Below are 20102 nucleotides of genomic sequence, written 5' to 3' on the forward strand. Positions count from 1 at the left end.
TATTAACTCTAGTCTTCAAAACCAACAATTAGGAATCTATGCATTTCTCTAAAAAAGAAAAAAATCCTCCTGATAATCTTTTTGCCTGTACACCACCAACTTCAAATTCTGTTTATGTTCACTCATTACAGAAAACAGGACCTCCTTTTCTCCCAAACCTAGTTCTCTCACAATCCAAAACTCTCCTGCTCCAGTTTCAATATTTGCACATTATTTTCATATTATTCCATGGTTCTGTAAGTATTTTAGATCATACACTCTCCCATCTTTCCTAGTTTTCTGAGCAAACGTCCTAATGCATTCACTTAGCCTCAAATAAAAGTCTTGCAAAAAGTCTTCCACTCCAATTCTGTGCCTTAACAGCTAAACCAGCAATGAGGCACGAGGTCTCACTATTACAAATACATTTACTTCCCCGGGACTGGGATGCAAGAAAAGATGGAAAAATAAAGGTCTTTCTAGGAAATTTGGGGGCCTACTTCCCTATGGCATATACTCTCTCTCTACACGATATACAGTCGGACATAATCAAAGGAAAAATCATAGAAAACTTCACATATGCAAAGGATTCATCTTCCGGATCCTATCAAATTAACAAATACACGAAACATTCACTCTCTAACAGCACTTCTCAACCTGCGATCTCTGGAGGCCCTTAGAGGCAGTGGGGGGAGGGGGGGAAGATCATGAGGCAGGGAAAGGTTTTGGGTTTTTGTTTTTGTTTTTGACAAATTGGGCTTCCAAATAAGGTTTTAAGTATGACGGCTCCGTTGCATTTTTTAAAGCTCAAAAAAAAAAAAAACTAGTAACAAAACATCATGACTTTCTCTAGTGAGTTTCTACAAAAAACTTTCACCCCAGTGAACAATTGAATCGTGTCAGATGGAAAAATCAAAGACACACGGAAAGTCAGCAATTAAAGGACTAAATATCTACCTGTGATTTCTTCCCTCTGGCAGCTTCCAGTGTATGCAGATCTCTCTCGCGATCACACACGTCAGAAGGGGAAGGTCCTCACAAACCGCCTAGTCCAGACTTTCATTTTACAGCTGTGGAAACTCGGGCCAAGGGGAGGGCTGACTTGCCCAAGGTCTCACAGCCCGTCGTGGGCAGGACTTCAACTAGGACTCCACGCTGGCAGCCCGGGGCCCTCAGCGCCCGACGGCGCCTGCGGCCCCCGCTCGGCCCAGCTCCAAGGGCAGCCTCGAGCACCGGGGCGGAAGAGCCCACGGCCCCGGGGCGCTGCCGCCTTTCCGCCGGCTCCGCGGCGGGGCGGTGCGGAGCCCGGGCCTGGGCGGCCGCCCCCGTCCAGCCCACCTGTCGCGGACCGCACAGCCAACAGCCACACCCCCTGCCGGGGCCGGGGGCTCGGCCGGCCTCGTCGGCGGCCGGCAGCGACGGCCGCGCGCGGCACGGGCTGCGCCGGACCCGAGGCCGCCGGAGTTGTCTCAGGTGGGCGCCGAGCTCGCGGCGGGGCCGCCTCCGCTCGTCTGCAGCATGCCGGAGACGCGGACGCAGCAGGGCAGCAGCTCGGCCGCCGCGGCGCCTGTTTACACCCCTCCGCGGGAGGACGCCGACCGGCCCGTCACGTGACGCATGCGTCACGTGCTCGCCCGGGTTGGGGCGGAGGCGTTGCTCGGCGACGACGGAGTGCTCTGCGTTGGCGGTGGCGGAGGCGGCGGCGGCGGCGGCGAGGTCCTTCCGCGCTTCCACCTCACGGGTGGCGGTGGGGAGGCGACAGCCGACGCGCCCACACCAACCCGGGCGAGGAAGAGGACAGACTTCCACTACCGCGGCGCCGTCCTTTAGTGACCCCCGGGCCTGATCGCGTATACTCGTGTTTTGGAAGAGAGACGGAGTTCGGTCCGGCATTATGATAACTGAACTTGGAGGGGGTAAAAACAAAAACAAAAACAAAACAACGAAAATACTTCCTTACCCAAAGCTAGCAAACGAAGGGAGAGCAGGAGGAATAAGAAATAACGGTTTTGTTTGCATTAACACACACTGTTGTTTGCTTTTGCTCCCTAATGTGGAATGAAGGTTTATGCCCACAGCCTACCCTCCACCCTCAAAGAAGGGGTGTGAGGAAGGCTCACGGGACTTCCAATTTTTATTTTAAATTATATTATGATTTTCTTGGTTAGGCTTTGTATGTATAAATACAAATATGTCTAAGTAAATATTTCATTTGGAATTCAGCTTTTTGTCCGCCTCAAACTTTCCTGATTATAATAACACTGTCACTTTTTTTGTAGTGACTGTTTCTGCCAAGTCTAGTTTTCCTAGATGAAACTTTGCAGAAGTAAAGTTTTAGCCACTGACAACTTCTCCCATAATATTCATTATACACTGCATCAAAGACTAATAGTTTGCATTATTTCTCACTAAATTCATAAAGGAATTCTAAGCAAATACCCTTGAACATTCCAGAATTGCCCTGTTGTCCAGGTGTGATCTATTGGATAATCATGTTCCTCCATACAATTCCAATCACTCTGCATACTTGTATGTCTATGAGCAAATTGACAGGGTCAAAACAGGGGACTCAAAATATCTTTCAGGTCATTAAGACAAGGTCAAATATCCTCTTCATTTGTATAACACACCTAGAATGCAGCTCTACAAAGAGTACAAAATATAGTGATGAATTTTATCCACACGTCATCTTTTGCTACGGAAAATAGGTTACAAGGCCAGTTAACACAACCTGGTTGACCTTTTCAGATGTTCCATGAAGGCAGGAAAACTTACCTCCCATTAATATACCTTATGCCTAGACCACGTCTGGGAAGCAAAAACAGCTGGATGATCTATGGATGTGGAATCCTGCCATCCTTCCATAGGAAGTGGAGGAGACCCTTCCTGGATCCAGAGGGATCTGTGAATTAGATGGTACTCACGGAGGCAATGCTAGGCTGAGTCCTGGCTCACCCATCACTATCTAGGCAATTTACTTAGTATTTCTGAGCCTCTTTCTCCATCTAAGTAAGATAATATCTACTGAACTGAATAGTTATGATGATGAAATGAAATAATGCTGGCGTAACACTTTGCAGGGCCCAACACATAGAGTACTCAGTAAATGTTAACCATACAGGCCTTTGGCAAGAGGGTAGTGGGACAGGTCAGAGTCCCAAGGGGTTGGGAGCTGACACCTTGAATGTGTCCAGGGCCTGGGCCTGGGTGCTTGCTGCCTGGACTGGAGGTGAAGATAAGCTTGCTAGCAAGGAAACTAAACACAACTGGAAAAAAGCCTTTGCATTTAGAATGGAAGGCTGCTGGTAAGGGAATTGCTCATAGGTGATCCGGTGCTCACTCCAAGGTGGGTACCGGCCTTGAGGCACAGGTTAATTCCAAATCCTGTTTGTGGCGCTGGAGACTCCTAATAGACTACCTTTTCATTGCCTCAGCCCACACAGGGAAATTGGCCACCCTCTTGTAGATTTTGTGGGGAAGACTGTCAGGCCCGAGCCAAATGGCCAGTGTTCCCCTCAAGAGCCAGTCAAATCTGACGGTCCAGCAAAAGGTTTAACATATCTAACCATTTCTAGTTCAGTGTCTCACTGCAAATAAAATGTATGATAAGATATACTGCAATTGTATAGAACTCTATAATGGCATTCCATCTAATGACAACCCAGTGGATATACTAGAGTCCCACCAGAATAATGAATGTAAAGGAATAATGGGGGACTTGCAAAGAGAGAAAGTGGTGAACTGTAACCCACTAAGGTGCTGCAAAGCTATGATGTGGTAGCACCAGCCTTGAATTTATGTGTCCTGATTCCAAGTCTAAGTCCCTTTTCCTTTTAATTAATAATCAAAAAGTTGTGGTTTACCTATACCATTTGCTTATTCTTTCTTGATTTTGGCCTTCTTGTGCTACACTGGCGACTATTTTCTTTCATATGGTGTTTGGTGTAGTTCAAAAGTAGAGTCAGCAAGATTGCAGACGGGTTAAAGGTGGATGTGAAGGACGGAGTGAAGGTTTGGGTCCTGTACAACCAAAAGTACAGAATTGTCATTCAGATGGAGAAGGGACATGTGCTCTTTGCAGAAAAATCAATCATTTGATTTTGAACATTTAACCTTTACATACCAAACAGACATCCAAATGGAGCTGTACAGTTAGCAACTAGAGAGAAGACACTGGAATGCCGAGGAGACACACAGAGATATAAATTGGTCAGCGGATTCAATGAGATCACACAGAGCAGTAACTTTTATACCTTTTGACCTCAACCCAGGGTACAAAATACATTTTCCATACTGACAAATAAATGCATACAACTTAAAAGGTTCAAGAAGCAAATTTAGAGATTAGAAGACCAGCAAAGAAAATTTAGGAGCAGCCAGAGGTAAGAGGGAAAACAAAACAGGAGTCCTGAAGGCTAAGGGATGACGAGGTTGCAGGGAGACAGAAGTGCCTGATGGTGTCATTGGTACTGAGAAGCTGAGTGAAATGGAAACTGACCTTTGGGCTTGGTGGTTTGGAGATCACCTAGAGCTGGAGAACAGAGCAATGAAGATAAAGTGAGGGGGATACAAGTGTGATTTTAGGGCTAATCAGCCAGGACAACAAGTAGATGTGTTGCTTTTAGCTGCGAGCAGCAGCAGGGGATGGGACAACACCAGGCAAGAGATGTGGGCGGAAAGGTTTTCTGTTTAAATATTTATACGCTAAGAGAAATGGTTCAGTGATGAGGAAAGATCGATGCAGAAGAGAGGGACAACTGTAGAAAGTTCTCGAGAAGGCTGGAGGGATCGTCTGCAGACAGGTCAACAAGGGGCGTGGGCAGTTCTGAAACAGCTTGGTAGGCTTGTTAGATGCATGTGGAATTTCTTTTCCAATTGCTCACAGTTGAATAAAATAAGCTGAGAGTGAGGAGAGGGAGAGAAAGACGCTGCTGATGGTTTGGGGAGAGAGGGAGTGAAAATCATCCAGGAGACAGCTCATTCCAGCCCCAGCCCCAGCCCCGCCCCCTGATTTCCCACACGGAAGATTGCTGTACCTTTCTGCCTCCTGACTTCCATCCTTGCCTGCTACCGTCTTTTTCTACACAATCACCAGAGTTATTTTTCAATCAAGTCCAACTATGTCAGCCCTCAGTATTTTCCCAGTGCAGAATTAAGTCCAAAGTTCTTGCCTGTAAAGTCTTCCTTAATGTAGCCCTTCATTTCCTCCCATCCCTCCTCACTTGCTTTGCTTCAGCCACTGGGCTTCCCTGCTATTTCTTCATTTTCTCAGGCACAGAGCATTTGCCCCCATTCCTCACTTCCTTTGTGACTTTACTTAGATGTAACTTTCTCACAGTGGTGGGGTTTGACCACCCTTTCTAAAACAGCACTCATATCTGTCACCCTTCTCTGCTTGGTTTTTGTTCTTAGCACATATTACCATCTGTGGCAGAGACGTTTACAGCTCATTAAATATCCATTCCCCACCCCGGTAATGCTTGCAATTAGGTAGGGCCACATGCCTAGCTCTGACCGATGGGCTGTGAGCAGACGGGCGTACCTACACTTCCGGGGAAAGGTTTCTGAGAGCCAGCAGGCAACCCTCCAGCTCTTTCTCCCCCACTGCAGCATCTTAGAGACCACAGGTTGCACTGGCAAAGCCACAGAATGGAAAACAGCCTGCATCACTGAGTCACCTCATCAGGCAGCTGCCCTGGGAAGTTGTCTGGCTTACTCAATTTTGCAAGAGTGAGGGATAAACCTGTGTTAAACCACTGAGCTCTTGGAGGTTAATGTGTTACCAGAGCAGAACAGAGCATCCGTTATGGTCTGAATTACGTTTCTTTAAAATGTCTACGTTTAAGTCCTAAATTCCAGTACCTCAAAATGTGACTGTATTGAAGACAGGCCCTTTAAAATGGTAATTAAGGTAAAAGGAGGCCATTCAGGTGGGCCCTAATCCATTATGACTGGTGTCCTCATAAGAAGAGATTAGGACACCGGTACACACAGAGGGAAGACCATGTGAAGACAAAGGGAGAAGGAAGCCATCTGCAAGCCAAGAAGAGAGAAAAGTGACCCTGCCAGCTCCTTGATGTCAGACTTCTAGCTTACGGAACTGTGAGAAAATGAATTTCTTGTTTAAGCCACCCAGTTTATGGTCCTTCGTTATGGCAGCGCTGGTAAACGAATACATCCTAACACCAACACTCCATCTGGCATACATTTTATTGTTCCCTCATCTAGAATATAAGCGTGCACTGGAAGCAGAGATGATGTTTAGTTCAACACTATAGCCACAGTAACTGGAGTAGCGCCTGACACCTGACAGATAACTCGATTAGTATTTATTGAATGACTGAATGCTGTATTTAAGTGAAATTTTTTCAAAGAAAAACCTTTCTGGGGCTCCATGTTTTTTGCTAACTTTCCCTAATATTTTTAAAAATTCTTCTGAAATGAACTTCCCTTTATATTTCTAATTTTATTGACTTAATTTTCTTTCTTAAGGTTATGTTGATATAAATTTGGCTGAAATATTGCAGGATAAGTGCAATTTTATTCAGTTTCCAGTATTCACTTTCTTCTTTTCCTGATTTCCATTTTCTCTTTTTCTTTGGTTCTCTGAGTTCTTTTCCCCAGTTTCAGATTATAGTTTGTGTTTTTCTCTTTCTTGGTAACAGACATGTCTACCTTATTTCTAGAATAAAGAATATAGCACTATTTTCTGGTAAATTACAATTTTGACTGTGTTGTGTAAATTCTAATAAGTACTATTTATAAATGTTGGTGTATAATATATTCTGGGATTTTTTAAACATGTGTGGATAATTTTTTAGTCTTCAATTATTGTTACACATTTTAATGACATCATTTTACAAGCCATTAGTTCTAAGAATGTAGTGTTTAAAGTTTCTACTTTTTTATATTTTACATAGATTTTCCTGCCCCCAAAGTGAACTTTTTATAAAGGAATCAAATACTTGAGAAACCATGTTTTCCGTATTATTTGTCCCATTTTATTGTCTATAAAAATATTAAATCCATCTTGCTTTTCACTGTTGACTTGTCCTGCTATGTCTACAATGGATATTAATGCACTTACTAGCTAGTCTGTTCCACTTCATTTTGCACATCTTTTTTTTTAGTTTTTAAAAATACTTTTTAGAATAGTTTGATTTACATAAAATTTGTAAATAGTTTTTATATAGCCCACACCAAATTTCCTCTATTAACACTTTATATTAGTGTGGTATATTAAAGTTTATGCTTTTTCAGATTTCCTTAGTTTTTACCTAATATCTCTTTTCTGTTCCAGCATCCCATCCTGGACACCATGTTTAGTCATCACGTCTCCGTAGGCTTCTCTTGGCTGTGACAGTTTCTTAGGCTTTGATTTTGATGACCTTGATAGTTTTGTGGAGTACAAGTCAGGTGTTTTCTAGAATGTCCCTCAACGGGGAATTGTTTCATGTTTTTCTTATGGTTAGACTGGGACTGTGGGTTTCAGACAGGAAGATCACAGAGGTAAAGTGCCATTCTCACTACACCTTATCAAAGGTACATTCTATCAACATACCATTGTCAGTGTTGACCTTGACCACCTGGCTGAGGTAGTGTTTGTCAGGTTTCTCTTTCACTCTTTTACCCCCTTTCCATACTATACTCTTGGAAGGAAGTCACTAAGCAGAGTCCACAGTTAGGGTCTGGGGAGTTAAGACCTTGAGGGAGGACTATCTACAGAATTCTTCTACATGGAAATATATCTCTTCTCCATCATTTTAAAATTTATTCAATAGTTTGTTTATGTAAGTGTAGACTTGTGAGTATTTGTCTTGTACTTTGAGTTTATAACTCAATACTACTTTAGTTTATTGCTCAATTGTTCCAGATTTGGCCACTGGGAGCTCATTTATGGTATCAGAAACCAAGACCTGGGTGCTAGATGTGTTCATTGTGTTAGGCAGTTCAGATAGAAATGAGCACTGGGCAGGGGGACAGGAAGGGGAAAGAACAATTCAGAACACAACGAACCTGAGCTGTCAATCAACTAGAGCGCAGGGAACCTGAGTTGTCAATCAATCTATCAATCAATCACGAAACCAGGATATAAAAACAAGATAAACAAAGGAATGGCGCCATTTTTCCTCTCTTGGACTGGCCTACTCCCAATTCTCAGGAGTGTATATCTTTCACTATTTTTTTTTTTACTTCACTAATAAAATCTTGCTCGTTAAAAATTCTTTTTTTCAGGTTACTAAGAACTGAGGTAATTCTTATTTTCGTTTTCCCAGTAACAATTGTTACTAGGATGTTATTGCTACTAGGCCCTATCTGTTGACACAGCAATGAAATACATCCATACAATTAAATGTTAGTAAGCAATAAAAAGAAATGAGCTGAAAGTTAAAAAGTGGCCTAAAATTTGTATCTTTCTACTTCAGGTATTTCCTATACAGCAAGGTGTTGGACTTTATTTTTTTATCCTACCAGTAAATTTTCCTTTTCATGACTTAAGTCTATTAGCATTCATTCCATCCTTTGTCAACTTTTCTCCCCTTAATGTCTTTGTTTTAAATGTCCACTTTAAGTATTTCTATTGCTAAACATTAGTTTTGGTTAAATAAGGCTGAATATATTTAAATACTAAGGACGTGATCATAAAAAAAATTATATGGACTAAAATCTTAACCCTATCCTTTTTTCCCCATATTCTTTGTATAAAATAAAATGCTGGATTCTCTTCTTGAGCAAATTGGATTTTAGTTTTTGGGTTTATCTAGGGTCCCTGAATTCTCTTCATTAGGATTTTATTAGAATATATATATACATACACATATATATATATAAAGTACATATTTTTACATGTATATGTATGTGTGTACATATATATAATTATATATATATGTATATGTATATATATATGTATATATATGTGTGTATATGTATATATATATGTATATATATACAACACACACACACACACATATATATATAGAAGGTACTGGGGATTGAACCCAGGACCTCATGCATGCTAAGCACACTCTACCACTGAGTTATACCCACCCACCTCAACCTTTAGATTTTGCTGCTACCCCAACAAACCTTAAAATCTCATCCCTTTTGGAATCTAATCATTGTTTTGGAGCAGAAACTACAGGTAGCTGACCCAATCTCCATTTCCAACCTATGTCTTCCTTGCTTGAAACTGCTATAATGGAAAAGCCAAACCCTTGATCTCCCAGCTACTCTTATAATAGGGCTCTGGTCATTTAAATATAGGCTAAAGTCTCTGAGCAGGGCATACCTTCCTGAATGAAGAAGTAGAGCCCAACTAGGAAGGAAATCTTTATGAGAATATATATATTATTTTCTTTTATCTTAGGCCTCTCCCCCATCATTTCCCCCTTTTCCTAGGTAATTATCACTTGTTATTCTTTGAGAGGTTTCAATTTAAAGAGTACTGACTTAGATCAGGTGCTTCTGTTGCATACTTACATAGCTTCACATATTTTTCCTTTGTAATATTTTAAAAATTATAATTAAATAGTGACATAGTTGTTTAAAGTCTGTCTGCATTGCAATGTAAACTCCATCTGTTAAGTTCATACTCCGAACAATTAATTATAATTCCTTGCACAGGGGAGGCACTCAATAAGTATTTGAATGAATGAGTTTGCAAAAGAGGATTGCCTGATAAAGCACAATCACTAAGTACACAGAAATAAAGCAAAAAATACTTCAACTTTTAGCTTTGGCCCCTACCCACACTTGTCAGTCACATTCTGACTTCACAGCCATGGACAAAATCATCAAATATTTGAAAAAAAAAACTCAGTAGCACAAAAGAGTGAGGTGGACACTGACAAATAAGCCAAGAAAATAAATTGAAAAAATTCAACTAAAACCAAAAATTTCCGTTTCCAGAAATAAAGCTGACTAGGTTCTGTGAGCCACTCCTCAAGCTGAAGCTGCTGGACAAAAAAATTTTACAGTATATCAAATACTGTAAAGAATCAAAGAAGTGGTCTGATTCCCAAGAATCAATGGGCTAAAATCTCAGTGAAAGCATGCCTCCAAAGAGATAAGCAGAGCGTCAAAATCCCGTCTATATTATCTGCACATGCCAAACCAGGCCCTGCAAAGCCAAGGAGACAGAAGTCAAAGCTCAGTACTAACCAAGGGTGACCACTTCCCTTCCAATGCTGGGATCCTACTCCGCCCCTCCACCCCTAAACCTGCAAAGAAAGGTACCTTGGAGTTGGAGCCGGTGGGGAGGGAGGCTGAGAGGGGCAGGAACGTGTCCTGTGGGAGAAGTAAAAAAAGCCAATCACTGGAATGAGTAAAGGAGAGGTAGTAAGTACTGGTAAGGATGTGAAACAGAGGGGAACTCTCAAACTGTTATGAGTAGAGATAAGTTGGTAAAATCCACTTTGGAAAATTCATTAGTATCATCTAATAGGTTGAACACACACAATAATCACCCATGATCCAGCAATTCTACTCTTAGGTATAGACTCAAAAGCAATGTGTATACACATGCTCCAAGAGACATGAGCACAAGTGTTCATAGCAGCATTGCATATAATACTCAAAGCTAGGAACAACCCAAATGTCCATCAACAGTGGCTCAGTCATATAAAATAATACAACACCACGATAAAAATTAAGTGCAACTACATGGAACACAAATAAGTCTTGAAAATCAACACTGAATGAAAAAAGCCACAAAAAGAATACATGCCATACAATTCCACAAGTTAGTTTTTAATTTTGTAAAGCAAAACCGCAGGGATACATGCTTAGGTGGTAAACGATTTTAAAATGCAAGAAAACGACTATCACAGCAAGGAAGAATGGCAGCTATCTTTACAGAAGAGAGAGTAGTGACTGGGGAAGGGTCAGAGGCAGGAATGGGTTCTGGGATGCTGGCAATGTTTCATACTTCTTTTTTGCGGGTGGAAGAGGTAATTAGGTATATTTATTTATTTTTGGAGGAGGTACTGGGGATTGAACCCAGGACTCTGTGTATGCTAAGCATCCACTCTACTGTTTGAAATATACTGCCCTCTCTGTTTCATATTTCTTAACCATAGCAATAATTCCATAGAGATTTGCTTTGTGATAGGTTACTGAGCTGTACATATTCTGTGTATAATCATTTATTCTGTATGTGTTTTAAAATTTTTTAGTGGTTGAAAATGGGAAAAAAATCCCAAATGAAGGATCTGTCTAGGGGATCAAACATCTAACAGAATTTTCATTAAAGAGAATAGAGGCAATGGAGAGGAGATATCCATTTTTTTAAATAAAAAAAAAATCCCTGAGCTATAGAAAATGTTGAGACTTCAGAACAAATAGACACACCAAATGTCAAAAGAAATGAAAAATGAATGAAATTTCAGATGTCTAAAAACTAAGACAAAAACTTTTAAAGTCTCTAGAAACAACCAAACAAAAAACAAACAACCTTATTATCAAAGACCTAAGTATCCGACTGGCATTAGGGTTCCATCAGCAACAGTGCAGAAGTCAGTGGTTCAGTGCTTTCAAACTTTTGAGGGAAAAGACCTCTAGACGCAGCCAAACCACCAATCAAGTGTGACGGCATATAAATGACAACTTTATATATGCCAGGAAGAACTCAAAGTTTCTATCTCCTAGGCCCTCTGTGAAATTTTGCTTAAGGATCCCAAACTGGTTAAAAAAGAAACATTGTTGTAGAAGTTGGTGAAGTTTGACTGGGATTTGTAAAACTGGAAGCTTGTATTCTAGCAGTCAGTATTGATTTCCATTTTCAGAGAGTTGGATGGAAGTTGTACAGGAGAGTGTCCTTATTTAGAGGAAACACACACTGGAATATGTACAGATGGATGGGCATCATGTCTGCATGTTACTCTCAAATGGTTCAGGAAAAGCCTAATGACAGTGGCTACATACACTTAGAGTATGCATATGATGAAATATCAATAGCAAAGGAATCTGAGTGAAAGGTCTATGGGCATTTCTCTTCCTGTGCTTGTAACTTTTCTGTAAATTTTAAAGTATTTCAAAATAAATTAAAAGGTAGTTAAAACAGACTAAATTAGAACAGAAGGCAAATGATTATGTGAAGAATGTCTTCAAGAAGAATAATTCCCAACAAACTATATAATTAAGAACCTGAACATTCTAAGAACCTGAACATTAATCTGATGATAAAAGCAAGTGCATTTTCTTTATTACATTAAAAAAGAAAAGCAACTGGAAAGAAAACAAAACAAAAACTCCATGAGCTGTACAGAAAAGGAATAAAAATAAAATGCAGCATAATTTTGAGCAAAAGAAAAGAATTATGGGGAAAATCCATTTTATCTGTATTTAGTGCCATTGGATTATGGAAAAGAAAATATACTATCATACTATTTGGATCTTCAATGAATAATATTTCTATAAATGTAGTATTTTAACTTACTTATTGCCTTCAATTTTTAAATCAACCTAAAAACAAGGCAGAAAAGGCTATAAAAGCAGTTTAAATTGACAGAGCCCTAAAAAGAGTAATTCTTAAAGGTTTTTCATTCAGTCAACAGTCAGTTTAATGAGGGTTTACATGCAATGCTTGGGAACAAGGAAGGACAGATGGACAGAAGGGCAATTCCTGCTGTCATAGACTTGCCATCTTGTACAACTCAAAGTCTCACACAAATGTCAGAACAATACTATGGTAGATTCCATCAAGCGAAAGTGTAAGAGGAAGGATGCTAACTTAGACAGGGAAACATCTGGGAAGGCTTCCTTCAAGAAGTAATGATGGAGCTGGCATCTGAAAAAAGAGTGAGTGTTAACAAGGGAAAACAGGCTGGCAAAACTAAAAGTAAGTAAGTGTGGGCAAACCCCAGAAAACATGGCTCAGCAGTACACTATGAGACTTGGGAAGTAGACGGGGGCCAGACCACAGGGGCCTTACTAGGAAGAAGAGTGACGGATTTAGGCCTTTGTTCAAAGAACACAAGAAATCACTGATATATTTCAAGCGTTGACTGATGTGCTCAGTTTTTTGGCTCTGCAAGCTCACTACAGCTGAAGTGTAGAAAATGGCTTATGAAGGGCATAGAACTAATCCGAGGAGCCCAGTTAGGAAGCTGTTGCAATAGCTCAGGTGAAAGTTCTGGTAACACAGACTAGGTAACTGCGGAGGAGTTAGTGAATTTGAAATAACTACTATAACTAAAAACAACGGACCATTATGGGCTGAATGTATTTATCTACTTCAAACCCTAACCCCCAGTGGGGCTGTATTTGAAGTAAGGAAGTAATTAAGATTAAGTGAGGTCATAAAAGAGAGACCCTGATCCCATGGTATCAGTGTCCTTATGAGAAGAAACAGCAGAGTTCCGTGTATGCACACTGAGGAAAGGCCACAAGAGGACACAGTGAAAAAGCAGCTCTCTGAAAGCCAGAGAGAGATCTCACCAGAAACACATCCTGTTGGACCTTGATCTGGGACTTCTAGCCTCCAGAACTGTGAGAAAATTAATTTCTGTTGTTTGAGCCACTCAGTCTGGTATTTTGTGTTACGGCAGCATGTGCAGACTAATGCACTAAAAAATTGGGAAGTAAAGTATGGAGGTGATGTGTTATCATGCTAAGTTCCTCAGCTGTAATAAGGGGGTATCAAAAAATAATGTTTATTTACATTGGCTAGTGTTATGATGGTAACTGCCGGAAAAATGAAAATAGAAATTAAAAGAGATTGGGGGAGGGCCTATGGTGAAAGCAGTACTTTCATTTTTTATCCTTATATAGTTCTTCTAAAACTATGTAATTTACTTTCATCAATCACTTAAAAAGTTTAACATATTTTCAAAGAAAAATGAGATCCTGCCTTCTTTCCTAAATTTCAGTCATTCACATTTACTTTTATGATTTCTGTTATATGTACCCTTGTCAATTTTCAATCAACTTTTTAAACCTATATCAATTTATTTTCAGCTTAATAGACTTAAGAGTTGTATTTTTTCTGTTACATATTAAAAATACATAATTATTAAAAAATGTTCATCCATGTACCATTTAAAATCTCATGTTCCAGGAGTGGTATAGGGGTCATTATTTGGGAAACACTACTAGATAATAAGACTGAATTATCTATCATGATGGCTTAAAACCATATTAAACATACATCAGAAAAATAATTTGTCTTCTTTTTTATAATTAGATACCTCCACAAGTTACAATACTGATACAATTTTAAAACACCTGAGTATTTAAAATTCCCATATTAGAATGATTAATATTCACTCGAGAATGTTTCATATAGCTAGAAGTTAAAATTTTTCAGACCTTTAATGTTGCTAAAACCAAATGCTTACTGTTTTTAAAAAGATCCAGAAACTGGATTTTATCTTTTAAAATTAGTTGAGTTATGTAAACCAATCTAAATGGCTTTGTTTTTAATCATGATTAAGCTGTCTGTACAATTCATTTATTTAACTAATAAACAATGTTTAAACTGTCGCTATATGCAAGGCATTCTGCCAATTACTAGCAATGCAAAGACAGATCTGAGATTTCTAAAAATTATGGTCACTTCTCTATAAGAATTTAAGGCATAAAGAAATGCTTCTCAATAATGATATACTTTCTTGAATTAAACTGGTTTCTCAGTGACTTAGAAATTAGTAAAAAAATTCAACTTTGACCAAAAGCTTTGCTAACCTTAAAGCAAGACTTATTTCTACATGGTCTTTGTTTAAAAAGCACAGTGAACTAAGCATATATCAATCATGTTCTAAGCATCCATATTTATAGAATAAATATGTTTTGGCCTATTTTTTCAGCAATCTACCCATGTAATAGAGTTCTTATACTTTAAATGTCTAAAGCAAAGTTTGTCTTGATAAAAGGGAGGAAAGATTGAACCACTCAGCACAGATGGAAATATTTTTCTTTGGCCTGTATAGCCCCTCCTTAAAAAGTTGCATCACTACTCCACTAATTTCTCACCTTTCTCTCTTGTAAATGTATTTTCTTCTTGCTCTGAAGAAGCATGCCTTCAGAGATGAAGGCATCTTCCTCCACTCAATATTTAACCTCCTATAGGAAGTAGAGGAAGGGTAAGAGAACTCTTCAGTTCATTCAGCCTTGCATGAAGGAAGAGCCCTGAGGAGAACCTAAGTTAGCCTTCTGGTACCCATGCAGATCCCACCAGGGTTGGACTTGGGTTGCCTGACAACTATGTACCAGGGTTCAGCATCAGATTCAACTAAACTGCCATAAAGCAAGTGGCCTCCCAAATGTTTGAATGATATATTAGCTACATCTGGGGAGCAGAGCCCTTATGCTGTAAAAGAACACTTTTATACTGACAATCACTTTTTCCAAATAGAGTAAATTACTGATTTATTTAATTAAATGGTTTGATTTTTTTAAAGAAAAATTATTGTAAATAATCAAGATCATAAAGAAGTTGAATATTTATTTGAATATCTCCTGGTAATAGCACTCAACACATAAGAAAAACAAACCAAGCTGTGAGATTTTATTTTAAATATAGCCATTTTTCAAAAACTGAAAAGTAGAGTTCTGTATTTAATGGCAACAAGTGAGAAATCTTCTATTTTAAAACTACCATTCAAATAATAGTATTTTAAGAAATATATAGTATGAGTAACATGATGTGTTTTATAGAATGGACACATATCTGAGTGAAAATCTGAACATGGAAGAAATATATGTTAAAACCACACTGGAAAACCAAATGTTCTTTTCTATAAAAAGCTTGAAATAAAAAGGAACTTGCCAGTAAACTCAATAAACTTTCATGTATGGGACTTTTTTTTAAATCCCCTCCCACCCCACTCCCACAAAAAAATTTTAGATCTGAGTAGAGCCATTACATGACAGCTCATTCAATGTGGAAGCTGGTTACATAGTCAATGTTAACTTCTTAAAGTGCATCTTTGGAAGACTTCGATAGTAAAACTGCAATATCAAATATAAAATACTTAACACAAGACATGCAATAACACAGCTAAATCATCATAAAGTTTTTAAAACTACCTTTAAAACTTTTGATTCACCAAAGAATAAAGATGTCAAATACAGTAGCATTCTCATTCTCCAGCAGTATGCACTATATGCTTTTGTTATTTGGCAAATCTTTTGGAGTCGAACAAAAATAATGCAGTCTCAACAGTATTTCTTCTGTCATTATAATACGATTCCTCGGGCAGAAAAGATAGGCGCAGAGCAAGAATTAGATTTTTGGAAGTTTTGGTGCGTTAACCACAGGGTTTGCCTCCTGTAAGTATCTCCTCCCTGCACTCTTGTAATCATAGGTACAGCTGTGAGCTTCTGCATAGCGGTGAGATGCACAGAAGTTGTTTCCACATCTAAAGCACAAAAAAAGTTTATGTGAATAATCACATTTCTACACGAGCCTCATCTCTTTGGGAGATCAAAGCTTGACTGCAGGTAGTCCAACAGGAGCCCTTTGGTTCTCACTAGCAATTTCAGGGCTGGTATTTCCCTTCTGCTCATAAACAAACACAAGCACCCTGAAAAAGAACAAGTTAACTGTCCATGACTGTAAGAGTTTATACTAAAGAATTTATTATGAAATGAAAAAGAGTGTAGACCTTTATGAACTAGTCAAAATGGAAAAGCTGATAAATATGTGTCTACCACTTCTCTTATATCTAGTAAACCTCGGAGAACTCTGAATTTCTGAGAAATTCAGTCTCATAAGAAAATTATGAAAAAATATGAAAAGAATGTATGTGTGCATTCATATATATATGATTGGGACATTATGCTGTACACCAGAAATTGACACATTGTAACTGACTACACTGCAATAAAAAAAATTTAAAATTAAAAAAAAATAAAGACACCATCAAAAAGAAATTACGTAAAACCTAACTATGCCATGAAAGGATTTTAAATTATTTCTAGCAACAAGATAAGCTGTTTCCATTTGAACAGAATACACTCTAAAAAGCAGCAGCTTTGTTTAATGCCTGGCCTCTACCTAGGGGCAGATACCATCCTTGGAGTATATTAATCAATGATAATGAAAGAAGTATTTCTAGGTAGAACACATTCATTATTTTTGTAAACGCATTATTCATTTGTTCTGAAATAAAAAAGTGTACCAAGCAATCATAATTTATAGTACATTAACTTTAAATTGAGTTCTTTTCTGTTCAAGCTAAAACAGAATCTTGGAGGAGCGTTCTTCCAAGCTACATTCAAAGAAAAACCGAGTATATCTATTATAAGACAAAGAAAGTCCACTCTTTCATTGATTTTTATCTTCTACTTTAAAGGGCAGCGGGGGATGTCATGAGTTTGAATACACATAAGCTATCTATTTGCTCTTCACTTCAGCCAATTAGGAGTCCAGCTGAGGGCTGCTATTAGACCATCATCTTAATGACCTTATGAACAGGCGATTTAAAGAACATTTGATATTGTATCCCCAAGCTGGGTCACCACAAAGAAAGCATCTCAGCTTTTCCAGCTAGCCAACCTGCCTGCATTCGTAGCTAGTAGCCAGTCCAGTTTTCTTTCCACAAAGAAAACAATGCTTTGTTGTTTTCTTCTTTGTTTGAATAGGGGCTTTCACAGGTGGGAGGTGATGAGTACATTCTCCTGTTTAGAGAAAGGACACCTTGATTAATACAGACATAAAATTCTAAATGTTAAATACTATTAAGCAAGACATAAAACACATTTCTGTCACAGCAAATCTCTATGCCAGAAAAAATTAATTTGTGCTTTTTATACCTAAAACTATTTACAGAGTCTGCAATGGAACAGAATAGAGAGCCCAGAAATGAACCCACAAACTTTTGGTCAACTCATCTTCAACAAAGGAGGCAAGAATATACAATGGAATAAAGACAGTCTCTTCAGCAAATGGTGTTGGGAAAACTGGACAGCAGCATGTAAAACAATGAAGCTACAACACTCCCTTACACCATACACAAAAATCAACTCAAAATGGATTAAAGACTTAAACATAAGACAAGATACAATAAACCTCCTAGAGGAAAATATAGGCAAAACATTATCTGATATACATCTCAAAAATTTTCTCCTAGAAGAAATAAAAGCAAGAATAAACAAATGGGACCTAATGAAACTTACAAGCTTCTGAACAGCAAAGGAAACCATAAGTAAAGCAAAAAGACAACCTGCGGAATGAGAAAAAATTTTTGCAAATGAAACCGACAAAGGCTTGATATCCAGAATATATAAGCAGCTCATACAACTCAATAAGAAGAAAATAAACAACCCAATCCAAAAATGGGCAGAAGACCTTTAAACAAGCAATTCTCCAAGGAAGACATACAAATGATCAATAGGCACATGAAAAAATGCTCAATATCACTAATTATCAGAGAAATGCAAATCAAAACTACAATGAGGTATCACCTCACACCAGTCAGAATGGCCGTCATTCAAAAATCCACAAATGACAAATGCTGGAGAGGCTGTGGAGAAAGGGGAGCCCTCCTACACTGCTGGTGGGAATGCAGTTTGGCGCAGCCACTGTGGAAAACAGTATGGAGATTCCTCAAAAGACTAGGAATAGACTTACCATATGATCCAGCAATCCCACTCCTGGGCATATATCCAGAAGGAAACCTACTTCAGGATGACACCTGCACCCCAATGTTCACAGCAGCATTATTTACAATAGCCAAGACATGGAAACAGCCTAAATGTCCATCAACAGGTGACTGGATAAAGAAGATGTGGTATATTTATACAATGGAATACTACTTAGCCATAAAAACCGACAACATAACGCCATTTGTAGCAACATGGATGCTCCTGGAGAATGTCATTCCAAGTGAAGTAAGCCAGAAAGAGAAAGAAAAATACCATATGAGATCACTCATATGTGGAATCTAAAAAACAAACAAAGTATAAATACAGAACAGAAATAGACTCATAGACATAGAATACAGACTTGTGGTTGCCAAGGGGATGGGGAGTGGGAAGAGATAGACTGGGATTTCAAAATTGTAGAATAGATAAACAAGATTATACTGTATAGCACAGGGAAATATATACAAGATCTTATGGTAGCTCACAGAGAAAGGAATGTGACAATGAATATATATATGTTCATGTAAAATTGAAAAATTGTATTCTACACTGGAATTTGACACAACATTGTAAAATGATCATAAATCAATAAAAAATGTTAAAAAAATAAAATTATTTACAGAGTCTGCAAGTGAAGATGCACTAGAACTGTTAAATTTTTTAAGACATGGTGGGTTTCTACTGATTGAGACTTTTATTTCTAGGACTTACAGTTTTGTATATATCAACCCTTTTCTGATTATTTCTAAGGGAAATCAGTATATATAAAGTACACCAGATTTGACAGAGAGTCAAGAAAAATGTCTGGTTCAAAATCGTATTTATGAGGCTTCTGAGAAACAACATAATATGCATTACAATCACCCTGTTCCTTCATACCAAGAATGAGCACCTGAATATCATGAAACTGGTCTTTCAGTCCTGATTACACCACAGAAAGGGAAAGGAGTGAGAAGGAAAATGGCAGAGTGTCAACAGTACTGGTACCTAATCTCCACTACTGAGAAAGGTTTGAGAGGCCTGGGCTTAATGTTTATCCGGCAGCTAAAAGTTTCCAAAAATCCTTCAAGGGCTCCAAAAGTTGGAATTACAATTAATTGGCACTATTCTTTTTGCCACAACCCAGGCTGGGTGCTGGGTAACAAGCCTAGCAAACTTAAGTATGCTTTATTACCAGTCTAAAATACATTCCCAGATCTTGACCAAAACAGAAAAAAAAATTTTTGCCAAAACCTGGACACTAACTGAATGATTCCTAATGGTGGCTAGGCACCAACTCAAGTTAATGAGCACTTTCTTCTTCAAGTGTACTTTAAGTTATTAAGAACATTTCACAGAGATGATGGGATACTTTCCTCTTCTTACACAATAAAAACAAGAGAAGCACTTGCACAGGACATGGAGGAAAGGCATGTACTACCAAATATCCTCTGAAGCTCGTCTAATAGCAATTATCTTTGAATTCAGGCCTAAAATATTCTCCCTTAAACAACAGAGGAAAAATCTGTTGATGAAAATTTAGTTCAGTGTAGTCATAT

The 20102-nt window shown here is 38.6% G+C and overlaps 2 protein-coding genes and 1 long non-coding RNA gene across 15 annotated transcripts in view; 1 reads left to right on the plus strand and 2 right to left on the minus strand.

The window, feature by feature from the left end:
• The window catches only part of MARCHF8 (membrane associated ring-CH-type finger 8), a 136846-nt gene extending 126606 nt beyond the window's left edge, over positions 1-10240 (minus strand). For 4 of the 5 annotated variants that reach the window (XM_031682391.2, XM_031682393.2, XM_006216077.4 and 1 more), the window contains exon 1: positions 937-1132. The gene's annotated coding sequence lies outside the window, so the exon portion shown is untranslated. Of the gene's footprint in view, positions 1-936; positions 1133-10215 lie in introns of those variants that run through there. The other variant, XM_072971136.1, reaches the window with a different exon arrangement.
• Positions 10241-13338: 3098 nt separating this feature from the next.
• Positions 13339-19179, plus strand: LOC140699283 (uncharacterized). Its single transcript, XR_012077332.1, has 2 exons — positions 13339-13467; positions 17750-19179. It is a non-coding gene; the product is annotated as an uncharacterized lncRNA (long non-coding RNA).
• ZFAND4 (zinc finger AN1-type containing 4) overlaps positions 15405-20102 on the minus strand; it is a 64687-nt gene continuing 59989 nt past the window's right edge. For 7 of the 9 annotated variants that reach the window (XM_072971130.1, XM_072971125.1, XM_072971124.1 and 4 more), the window contains 2 exons: positions 17481-17598; positions 15405-16337 (listed from right to left, as the gene is read on the minus strand). In XM_072971130.1, the coding sequence (XP_072827231.1) occupies positions 16202-16337; positions 17481-17598 (254 nt within the window). In that variant the 3' untranslated portion in view covers positions 15405-16201. The other 2 variants (XM_072971126.1, XM_072971132.1) reach the window with 2 other exon arrangements.

Source organism: Vicugna pacos, chromosome 11 (assembly GCF_048564905.1).
Source record: "Vicugna pacos chromosome 11, VicPac4, whole genome shotgun sequence".
Taxonomy (NCBI): Eukaryota; Metazoa; Chordata; class Mammalia; order Artiodactyla; family Camelidae; genus Vicugna; species Vicugna pacos.